General features: G+C 43.5%; 1 protein-coding gene across 2 annotated transcripts in view; it reads left to right on the top strand.

The window, feature by feature from the left end:
- The window catches only part of RASSF3 (Ras association domain family member 3), a 90,118-nt gene extending 79,161 nt beyond the window's left edge, over positions 1-10,957 (top strand). For both annotated transcript variants that reach the window (XM_017872582.1, XM_017872572.1), the window contains exons 3-5: positions 2,033-2,270; positions 4,959-5,068; positions 8,192-10,957. In XM_017872582.1, the coding sequence (XP_017728071.1) occupies positions 2,033-2,270; positions 4,959-5,068; positions 8,192-8,341 (498 nt within the window). In that variant the 3' untranslated portion in view covers positions 8,342-10,957. The remainder of the gene's footprint in view (positions 1-2,032; positions 2,271-4,958; positions 5,069-8,191) is intronic.
- The last annotated feature ends 1,176 nt before the right edge of the window (positions 10,958-12,133 follow it).

The raw sequence follows: 12,133 nt of genomic DNA, 5'->3' as shown, positions 1-12,133 counted from the left end.
ACCCCGAGCGACAGAGCGAGACTCCGCCTCAAAAAAAAAAAAAATAAAATAAAAAAATAAATAAATAAATAAAAATAAAAATTTTAGGCTGGGCACTGTAGCTCACACCTGTAATCCCAGCATTTTGGGAGGCTGAGGCGGGTGGATCACTTGAAGTCAAGAGTTGGATGGTGGCTCACACCTGTAATCCCAGCACTTTGGGAGGCCGAGGCGGGTGGATCACGAGGTCAGGAGATGGAGACCATCCTGGCTAACACAGTGAAACCCGGTCTCTACTAAAAATACAAAATTAGCTGGGCGTGGTGGCAGGCGCCTGTAGTCCCAGCTACTCAGGAGGCTGAGGCAGGAGAATGGGGGTGAACCCGGGAGGCGGAGCTTGCAGTGAGCCGAGATTGCGCCACTGCACTCCAGCCTGAGCGACAGAGCAAGACTCCATCTCAAAAAAAAAAAAGTTCGAGACCAGCCTAGTCAACGTGGCAAAACCCCATCTCTACTAAAACAGAAAAGTAGCCAGGCGTAGTGGCGGGCGCCTGCAGCCCCCACTACTCAGGAGGATGACTTGAACTCAGGAAGTTGAGGCTGCAGTGAGCTGTGTTCGTGCCACTGCACTCTAGCCTGGGTGAGAGAGTGAGACCCTGTCTCAAAAACAGAAAAAACAAAAAAAACAATTTTCAATTGGGATTTCAATCATTTGGGATTGGAAATTGATCTTGCGGGAAGGAAGAAAAATAACACACCATAAAGGTAGTTTTAAATGTTCTACTTTAACTGTGGCATTTATATGTAACACTTGACAGTTTGTTTTAATAAAACATTACAGTAAATCTTTTCTAAATATACTGTTTTGTTTGTTTGTTTTGAGATGGAGTCTCACTCTGTCGCCCAGGCTGAAGTGTAATGGCATAATCTTGGCTCACCGCAACCTCCGCCTCTGGGTTCAAGAGATTCTCCTGCCTCAGCCTTTTGAGTAGCTGGGATTACAGGCGCCCGCCACCACACTCAGCTAATTTTTTGTGTGTGTTTTTAGTAGAGATAGGATTTCATCCTGTTGGCCACGCTGGTCTCAAACTCCTGACTTCCAGTGATCTGCTTGCCTCGGCCTCCCAGAGTGCTGGGATTATAGACATGAGCCACTGCGCCTGGCCCCAAATATACTGAATAGAAAATAAAATAAAAGCGAAGACCAAACTGTTATTACTGTTTTTGTCAACTAAGAAATGGTAATTCTGCCATCAGCGAAGATAGTTGTTTTTAAGATCTGTACTGTGAAGTATAGTGGCTTGAATTTGGTTTTTTTTTTTTTTTTTTTTTGAGACAGAGTCTCGCTCTGTTGCCCAGGCTGGAGTGCAATGGCGTGATCTCGGCTTGCTGCAACCTCCACCTTCTGGTTTCAAGCGATTGAATTTGTTTTTAAAATGCTTAAGAGACCTGAAATGCATCCTATGCTGTATGGCATATATGCTGCGTTAAAAAGTTTAAGCAAAGTTGGTAATTCAGTGCCTATGAATACAGCCACTAGGAATGAAAATAGCCTGTTTTCTTACTGTCTCCTCATTGTTGACTTTGGTATTTCAGAGCCCTAATTGTGACCTTCCTTTTGCATATAATAGTCGCCAGTTGAGGATGTTGTTTCCTTTGAGCCTGTAGCCTAGACATATCCCCCAAGCTTTAATAAGTTCTGTGGTTTGGCTAGCATCTGCTTCATTGGATTGTAACCTCGCAAATGGGCCCTGACCTTTTGCCAGTAGCTTCAGAGGCATGAGTCTGGGGCCAGCAGTCGGCCACAGCATCAGGAGGCTTCTTCAGTTGCCACATCTGCCCTGCAGACCTTGCCTCTGGAAGCACTTTGCCTGGTGTGTTAACTGCCCTCTGAGGTCATTCCCTTGGGGGCAATCTTTAGTGAAGTTTTGCCACAAACCTCCAAGAGAAGAGAACAAAGGAGTGTTTCACCTTCCCGTTTTGTTTTGATATGCTCCTTCCCTCAAGTGCCACCATCCACCCAGCTAAGTGTGTGCTTCTCTCCCTGCTTCAGAATTCAAATGGGATTTACACTGGCTTCATTAAAGTACAGATGGAACTCTGCAGACCTCCACAGACTTCTCCAAATTCTGGAAAACTCTCTCCCAGTAGCAATGGCTGTATGAATACACTTCATATCAGCAGCACAAACACTGTCGGGGAAGTGATCGAGGCCCTGCTCAAAAAATTTCTCGTGACTGAGAGCCCTGCCAAGTTTGCACTTTATAAGCGTTGTCACAGGGAAGACCAAGGTACGCTGCCAGCTTAAAAGGAAAATGGTCTGTGCTTCTACTTACATCTGCTCTTCTCATTAGCAGAGGGGAAGACTGGTGGGTCTCATCCATGTCAATTGTGTCAGAGCCTGGAGTCCAATGCTGGAAGCCATGGTGATCTTAGCATGCACTTAGTTCTTCCTGGCTGTCCACATTTTTGAGTTGGACAGTTGTGGGTCTGAGGAGCTTGGAAGCATCCATATGTGATGGGCAGTTATGGAGTATTTTGTGTTGTTGTTGGGGGGATGGGGCGGGGGCTGTTTTTTGTTGTTGTTAGGAGTGGCTTTGATTTAAATTTTCTTTAGGACACAAAAGAGTGCCTCTGTGTTTAAAGTTTTCAATAGCACATTCCACATTTGTTGTGCATCGGTACATGGAGTGGTTTGGTGGACCTGTGCTGAGACCTTGTGACTGGGGATGCACATGTGCATCACAGCACATTTCAGCGTACTGATGGAAATGGCCCAGCCCTGGGCTCTCCTGATTCCTTAGCTTGTCTCACTTGGTGTTACACCGGGACATTTTGGTACTCTGCCCCCCAGAGGCTCATAAAATGAGTGAATAACATTTTGATCTAGGGTCTGACTAAGCTTCATATCCACATTCAGGGGCTAGAAAGAGAATATTAAATATTAAATTACTGTATGAAACGGAATGAGATATTCCAGGTCAGGCAGTAACCAGAAATTGATACCAGTGGTGGACAGTAGTGATTCAGTGATTCACTACATGCGATTTGAAATTGGGGTGTGTGTGTGTGTGTGTGTGTGTGTGTACAATAAACTATTGAAGCTTTCTTTAGTTTTTCTGGGTAAAGTCTCATGTAGCTATAGAAGAAAATATATTAACCTTTACATGATAGTAATGTTCTTCAGTTACACAGGATGAAACCCAGCTCATTGCTGAGTATGCATACATCTTTTTAAAAACATACTATGGGGCTAGACCCCGTGGAATACAAAGATGAACAGACCAGGGTTCCTACCTCCAGAGGTCACAAGCTTAGTATTGTGGGGGAAGTTTATATCTACAGGGAAATTGGCAAGGCAGTGCATCTGGAAGTGCCACAATAATGTAGAGAAGCTCGATGGCATTTTTATCTGCCAGTTTCTTTGCTCACCTGGACTTCAGCTGTACAATCTGAAAGTAATAGTGACTTGTTGAAATATTACCCCCATGGCTGGCAAATCCTTTAACATGATTGGCAATGTCACTGTATGTGTGTGTCTAGCATGAGACATGGCTGTGCTTGAAGCTACCAGAGCTTATATTCTGATTGCTCGGTTTGTAGCTGCTAATTCTTAATCTGTAGAGAGATTTGCTTCTAGAACTCTTGTTTTTATGTTCTTTGGATGGCATATACATTTTTTAAAATTTGTCTTTTGTTTGTTTGAGACAGAGTCTTGCTCTGTTGCCCAGGCTAGAGTGCAGTGGCACAATCTCGGCTCACTGCAATCTCCGCCTCCTGGGTTCCAGTGATTCTCCTGCCTCAGCCTCCCAAGTAGCTGCAATTACAAGTGCCCACCACCATGCCCAGCTAACTTTTGTATTTTTAGTAGAGACAGGGTTTCACCATGTTGGTGGCCAGACTGGTCTCAAACTCCTGACTTCAGGCAATCCGCCTGTCTCGGCCTCCCAAAGTGCTGGGATTACAGGCGCAAGCCCCTGGCTTTGGTTTTCGAGACAGCGTCTTACTCTTTCACCTAGGCTGGAGTACCATGGCACGATCATAGCTCATTGTAACCTTGAACTCCTGGGCTCAAGTGATCCTCAGTCTCCTGAGTGGCTAGGACTGTAGGTGGGCACCATTATGCCTGGCTAATTAGAAAAAAAAAATTTTTTTTTTTTTTGGAGACCGGGGCTTTGCTATGTTGCCCTGGCTGGTCTTGAACTCCTGGCCTCAAGCGATCCTCCTGCCTCAGCCTTTCAAAGTGTTGGGATTACAGGTGCGAGCCAGCATAGCTGGCCTATTTTTACTGTTTTAAAGGAGTTGTAGACCCGTTTTAGGTTGATTGTTTTCTCTTTTTTTTTCATTTTTAAAAAAAATTTATTTATTTTTTGAGACAGAGTTTCACTCTTGTTGCCCAGGCAGGAGCACAACGGCACGATCTCAGCTCGCTGCAACCTCCACCTCCCAGGTTCGAGCGATTCTCCTGCCTCAGCCTCCCAAGTAGCTGGAATTACAGGTGCCCAACACCACACCCAGCTAATTTTTTGTATTTTTAGTAGAGACAGGGTTTCACTATGTTGGCCAGGCTGGTCTCAGACTCCTGGCCTCAAACTCCTAGCCTCAGGTGATCTGCCCACCTCAGCCTCCCAAAGTACTGGGATTACAGGCGTGAGCCACCATGCCTGGCTCTTATCTCTGTTTTCTAAAAGGAAGGGCAGAGCTAACTATAAGCGTATTTTGGGACTAATACCTATTAAAATTTATTCTTGAAAATAATTTCCTCCTTAATCAAGGCACAGTTTATATTTGAACAGAAACAGAGTAGATTTTATTCCACTGTGGGCTACTGGTATTAAATAATAAGATGAGCCAATTGGCAACTTAGAGACTAGGGTAACTTGAATGGTTACCTTGATCTGGAGGAGGGGATCACAATGGGGAAGTGGTCTCAGGAATGGCTGAATACTCTGTAACATGCTGCTTGTTTCCTTACCCAGTCTACGCCTGCAAGCTCTCAGACCGGGAACATCCACTCTACCTGCGTTTGGTAGCAGGGCCCAGAACAGACACGCTTAGTTTTGTTCTTCGTGAACATGAAATTGGGGAGGTAAGTTATTGTTCACTATTGCTTTACACTGTACAGAAAGCTGGCCCTATTTAATTGCAGTAGCCTAGTGACTTGGCTATTGATGGGGGATGGGAAGAGAGGAGAGTTGGAGGGCAGGGAGAGGGAGAGAGATTTTGAATTGTCAGAAATGAACCCAAAGTTAGCCTACAATGTCGTTCTCTTATAACCTTATGTTATTAGTCTGTCAGAGATGGGAGAAAATAAAATTTTTTTACTTGATCTCCATCCAGAGAGTCATTTTCACCCCTTCCCACCTCCAAAATACTCCAGTCCAGCTGAACTTTGAAAGTTGACACTCACCATGTGTTTGCTGCTAACAAAAGTCTCCAGGCTAATTCCCTTCTAAAGGAAATAAAAGGAAATTGGATCTCTTTACCATGGAAGACATTTAGCTTTCTAGAATCTTTTTTTTCCCCTTTGCCCAGTCAACTGATTAAGAAATTATGTTTCCATGTGCATCATTTGCCATGTTGTCTCCAGGGAGGATTGTATTTAGCCAGTTCAGTAGAAGAAAAAAAGCACTTGAGCCTGCCCTCTAGATCAAGTGTCAGCTTTAAATGACACTTGAGCAAATCCCAAGCTCCTGTCCAGTCTTCTGTCTGGAAACAGGAAATGGTATGAAATGTCCTACATGGTGCAGTTGAGAATAGGGTTTCTAGGTTAAAAGTTGGGAAACACTCTGTTTCCTACTGTTTGTTAGATTAGTAGCATGACCTCGGGTAAATCTTCTCATCTTTTAGCCTTCAGTTTTAAAATCTGTTGAGTGGGACTAAACACTTTACAAGATGGCTTTGAGTCACAATTAGAAATGTATACATGGAAGTGAAGGGAGTTTTAGGAAGACAGTGGTTTTAGATGTTTTTGAAGTTTCTTTTGATTCTGGTGTTTTGAAGCTTTTCAAGACATTCAGACTCATTTTGGGGAGAAGGTAGGGTGCAGAGTCTGACTTGGCTTTGCAGTTGGGCAGCATTCCCTTTGCCAGCTTAAGCCAGACACATGAGCATAGTCTAGTCAGTGTTTTATTTTTCTTGTACTTAGTGTTTTAAGTAGCAACTAGAACTACACTGGGCAAGAATTTTATTCACTTAGTTATTTTATTTTATTTTAATTATAATTAGAGATGGGGTCTCGCTACATTGCCCAAGCTGGTCTCAAACTCCTGGGCTCAAGCGATCCTCCCCCCTCAGCCTCCCAAAGTGCTGAGATTACAGGTGTGAGCCACTGCACCTGGCTTAACTTAGGTTTGAAATTGACTTCACATTGGGTTTTATTGTTCCAGACTGCTGTACTGGACTTCTGTATGGTGTTCTTGTTTCTCAGTTGTCTGAGGAAAACTGAACTGAAGGAAGAAATTTCCATAGCTGTTAGGGGGTGGGAGGGATATTTATATGATGTCTTTATTTTGGAGACTTCAACATAGGTGAAAGATAATCTGTTGAAATTTTAAAAATTAACAGAATATTCTAATGTGGAATTTTGCTCTCCTCCTCCATGTTGCTCATTTTTGTTTGAATAACCAGCCTAAACTTATCTCTGGGAATTCTTCTACCACTGAGCCCACTTGGTGGATTTACTTATTTTTCTCTATTTGTTTGTATTTGGTTATTTTGAACCTTTTCTCTACCCCATCAGACAGCAATTCTCCACCAGGATGCAGGGCCCCCTTTGGGAGAGGAGGATGTGTTTGGAAAAAACCTCCTAGATGATGCTAGATACCCTCCTTGACATTCACTGCTTCTATTTTTTAAAATTTGTTTTTTTTTTTTTCTTTTTTAAACAGACGGGCTTTTGCACTGTCACCCAGGCTGGAGTGCAGTGGCACAATCATGGCTCACTGTAGCCTCAAACTCCTGGGCTCAAGCAGTCCTCCCACCTCAGCCTCCCGAGTAGCTGAGACTACAGGAATGTACCGCCACAACCAGATAATTTTTAAATTTTTTGTAGAGACAGGGTGTCACTATATTGCCCAGGCTGGTCTCAAACTTCTGGCCTTGAACTTCTGGGCTCAAGTGATCTCCTGCCTCAGCATTCCAAAGTGCTGGGATTATAGGCATGAGCCACCATGCCCAGCCTAAAAACTTATTTTGTGCCTGCTAAATAAGTACTAGGAGCTGTTAGGGAAACAAGGCTCAGAGCCTCAAGGCAAGAGATAAACTCTGAATAGGAGAAGCATGGCAGCTGTGGTAAGGTGCAGGTGAGATAGATACTAAGCAAATAATTGTAATTTTAAAATCTTGGTTGTGATGAGGGCTCTGTGAAGGCTTTTGATACACTTAGTCCCAGGTGGGAAGAGAGGGGAGGAAGATGTGGAAAGCTGCTTAAAGAAAGTAGCATTTAAGCTGAGATGGGGAGGATGAGTAGTTCATAGCCAGGCAAAGCGGAGGAGGGGAGAATGCGTGCTACTTGGGTAGAGAGTGAAGCTCAGTGAGAGAGAGATGGGGCAGGAGAGTTTAGAGTCTTTCAGACTTAGCCTCAGCAACTAAGGGGAGTCATCGGATGGTTCTAAGCAGGAGAGAGTCTTGGCCAGATGTGCATTTTACAAAGGATGTTCTGTTTGGGGAACAGATCAGGGAGCGTAAGAGCCAAGTGAGGAGGCCAGGTGGGAAGCTGTCCCAGTGATGCAGGGATAGATGATGGTAGCTAGCACCAAGGGGCCATACCCAGGGAGAAAAGGCTGAGTGGAGAACTGTTTGGGAGTGATAAGATTGATTATGCGAGGTAAGAAAGAAGTCAGTTACAATGAGGACTTGAGGTTAAGATGGAAGGAGTGTCAAGTTGTTTTTAATGCTGCTGGGGGTCAAATCAGGTAAGGACTGAAAGTGTCTAATAGACTTAGGGATACAGAGGCCCCTGGCTTTTAGGGAGATAGTCTTGAACAACAGTGGGAGGAGAGGGTAGGAAGGTGATTGGTGTGAGCTGAGGTGGGAGTGGGAGTAGAGGGAGTCCTTAGGCTGGCAACACCCCAGCTCTTGCAGACCACACCTTCTGCTGCCTGGGGCTGGTAGGGGAGGGCAGCCGCACCTCCGGGAGCTCCCGGTCGGCATTCCTAAGTCTGACTGATCATTAAACACCTGGCGTTTTTCTTCATTTGTTTCCTGACAGTGGGAAGCCTTCAGCCTTCCCGAACTACAGAATTTCTTGCGTATCTTGGACAAGGAAGAAGATGAGCAGCTGCAGAACCTGAGGAGGCGCTACGCAGCCTACAGACACAAGCTGCAAGAAGCCCTCCGCGAGGTGTGGAAGCCTGATTAAAGGGGGGCTCTCTGCCCGCGAGGCCCGGTGCGGGGACCGATGTACAAAACAACAGCAAGTGCCTCTCTTCTCAGAGGGCTGCTGTCTTGCCCCTGTATGCTAGGGTCTTCCCCTTTCTATCTGTAGATTTTGTTCCCCAAACCTGGTCACACAGCATCCTGCACCTTAGCATCCCATGTAAGGGACGCTGCAAGCTTATTGTTCAGCACCGCAGTGTTACCTCTTGGCAAGCTGTGAACCTGTAGCATCGTCAGGAGCATTCGAGGGTGTTTGGAAGCATGAACTCTGGGGGTTTTTTTTTTTTTTTTTTGGTTGTTTTAATTATGTGATGATGCTGTTAAGCTTACGGATATGCTGTTGATGTTTTAAAAAGCTTAACTAGGAATCTTTCTGAATACTTGTCCTATTTTGAAACTACCTGTCTGGTTTTTGTTTTGTTTTCTTTTCTTTTTTTAATGTCAGAGGAATCATCCATGTGAATCGAAAGGCACAGGAATCTAGGAACTCTGAGGAATTTATTGTGAAGGATTTTGTTAGGGGTTGACACAGAAAGGAAAGTGTAAGTTTGGAAGAAGGCATGTGGGGTGGTGGCGAGCGCTGCGGGCTGTGGAAGGTGACTTGGCTTTTCAGTTAGGGGTAGTGGAGAAAGGGGTAGTTGCTTGTAAATGAGTTAAAAGCATTCAGTGTGGAGATGTTAAACTAATTTTAGGATCGCTTGGTTTCCTGGTGGGTAAAATGTGGGAACAGAGCCAGAGGCAGGAGCTAAACCAAAAGGAGGGCCCTATGAACTCTGCAACCAACCGACCAGAAAATCAGGCAGGTGGAGCCTGCCGACCTGGGCAGAGGTAGGCCTCACACTGGACCTGACCCTCTTCATTCTGCCCTTTTGGAGTGGAAGGTCTAATTGGTGTAGCTGCTGTGCATAGGCAGGACAGTGACCATTCACTAACTCTTGTTAAGTTACATACAGTATATAATTTTCCTCCCCTAGGTGGTTTTCGAAGTTGAGATGGAATTCGGGTAGGGGCAGCTGTTTTTCCCTTGATTGGTAGCTAGGATATTTATCAAGTAAACTTTTGTGACAATCACCGCCTTCCCTTTTATTCCTCCTTTCCTTTTCCTTTCTTCCTTTTTTCTTTCCTTCCCTTCTCTTTCCCACCCTACCTTGTTCCTTCCCTCCTTCTCTCCCCCCCACTTTCTTTTCTACATTGAAATCTGTTCTTACATAATATAGAACAGGGCAATTGAATGAGGACCCAATCCTACCAGATCTTTAGTTCTAAAGGGCAACTTGACTGTGAGTAGGAGGGCCCCCAAGAAAGGGAGGAAAGTCCACACCCAGCTAACCACACAACAGGGCTTCATTATGGAAATATTTTAACAAAAGTACATGTTATTACTAACCAAAGAAATGCATGTGCAATAGAAGCCTTCCTTAAAACAGGCTAAATAACCTCATTTTATGCAGCAGTTTAATATGAGAACAGAGGGAAAGGTGTGCAGTGGTTCCAGAGGGGCCTTATATTCTATTTTTAGTCTAGATATTTTTTGTTTATAAATTCCCAAGGAATTGTTAACACTTTGGTGACACCTAATGGATTCTTTTTGAAATTCCAAGGTGCTTCAGTTCTTTGCCTAAGTGAACTGTGCCTTTTATTGCATTTCTGTTCCTCTCTTGGTGGCTCTTCTGACTTTTCGGAGAACACCCATCTTGTTGGAGGCAGACCTAAGTTGTTACGCTGTGCCACACAATCTACTGAGACAATCAGATCTTCCTAAGCATTTAAGGAAATTTGAAAAAAACAGAATTAGCAGCTATCAAATATGTATGGCACATCTTGTTTAATTTTGCATGTAACTTCTCTTTAGTACATTGATGAGGTTTTAGTGACATTATCATCCAACACTTTACCTTTATTGTTCAGGGAATGCCTTCATGATTTTTTTTTTACTGGTTTTACTATTCAGACTATGGCCTGGGTTTGAGTATATTGTTATCACCACCTGATTTTTTAATTATTCATCCCAGTTAACTTATATTTTGTGAAGCATTTGTTTCTCAGATTAAGACACTGTTAGAACCTAAAGTAGTAGCTTATGGGTATCTGTGAATTTTTTTTTTTTTTTTTTACTTGAAGTAGATTGTCTGAATAGGCATCCTCATCTGTATTTATCCAGAACCTCGCTCACTGTCATGTGCACTACAGATTGCAATTTGGAAACTTACTGTATTGAAATTCTGTCAGTTCATGGTTCTTGAAGACTGAAGTCCTTTCCCAAACACTGGTTACTGCAGCAGCATTTTTAATGTGTAAGTGAAGAAAAAAGGCCACTAAGGCCAAAGATTTTTTAAGAACCATTGTGCAAATCGTTATGTTAAACTATCTAAGCTTTGCTGTAATACTGTTTTCTCTTCAATATGTGATGGTACAGGAAAGATGTTAAATGAAGGGGGGTAGTATTGCAGGAGAGCATTTTAAATGGCAGAAGTAAAAAGTTATAATATTTATAATTTTGATGGGTTTAAGCTTATTTTGTAGGGAAGATTTTCCTCCCTAAAATTGTTTCTAGAATGGCAAAATTGTTTCCATTATTAAAATTGAAGTTATTAGTTGATGTTTGTGTGTGTGTTTATTTATGATAATATGCTAGATTTAAAAAGGTCACAGGAGTGGGCTGAGCTGCTTTTGCAGATACACAGGGACACATGCTGGAATGCAACAACTTTACTAAGTTTGGGTGGGTCATATTTATTCTCCCAGATGTCATTTTCTCTTTGCCTTATCCTCTGAGGAAAAATAACCTTAAGCTCACACCGCATATTCCTATTTTATTTAAAACAATTGTTTTAATTTTTGAAATATACACATTTAAAAGTATAAAAAGTATGCATAAGAGGGAGGCCGAGAGTGAAAAAATAAAAATAAAAATGCATGCGAACAGTTTACAGGATTATTATATAAAATGGACAACCCATGGCCATTACCAAAATAGAACCTTGTCAGTTCTTTAGAAACCTCCCTCCACCCCTGTTGTTGCCCTGAGGTCTCCTACCCCTGAAACACACCATTTCAACATAAAGTGAGTATTTGTATTTTTTTGGTCACCGTGACTGCCTTACACAGATGGGATGGAGAGTGTCTGGGGAACCCGCACGGATGATGGGGTTCCGCCCTGTGCGCACCTGCACTTCGTCTTTGTCCCATGGTATTCAGCTTCCATGCCTACTGTTGGGAGTGTTTTTACTACTACACTGCCCCCTGGAGGGGCTGGTGAAATAGGAGCAAGGCTGGCACCAGGTGGTAGAGGCCTTTCAAGTACCATAGCTGCTCTCTAAATAAAAATACTGTGATAGAAAATTATGGCTTTGTATAATTCTGTTTAATACTGAAACATTCAGAGGAATCAGGTTTGGGATTCTACTTGGGTTACTACCCAAGGTGCGTGGGGAATGTTTGGGAATTTTTATATTTTTATCCCCCCCCCCGCTTTTTTTGGAGATGGAGTCTTACTCTGTCGCCCAGGCTGGAGTGCAGTGGCATGATCTTGGCTCACTGTAACCTCCACGTCCCAGGTTCAAGCAATTCTCCTGCCTCAGCCTCCCTAGTAGCTGGGATCACAGGTGCCTGCCACCACACCCGACTAACTGGGTTTTTTTGTATTTTTCAGTAGTGACGGGGTTTCTCCATGTTGGCTAGGCTGGTCTCAAACTCCTGACCTCAAGTGACCCACCCTCCTTGGCTTCCCAAAGTGCTGGGATTACAGGTAGGAATTTTTTTTTTTAAGTCAATT

Source organism: Rhinopithecus bieti, unplaced genomic scaffold (assembly GCF_001698545.2).
Source record: "Rhinopithecus bieti isolate Rb0 unplaced genomic scaffold, ASM169854v2 scaffold_1103, whole genome shotgun sequence".
NCBI classification, from domain to species: domain Eukaryota; kingdom Metazoa; phylum Chordata; class Mammalia; order Primates; family Cercopithecidae; genus Rhinopithecus; species Rhinopithecus bieti.
The sequence above is the reverse complement of the archived record's forward strand: the minus strand, read 5'-3'. Positions and strand labels throughout refer to the sequence as shown.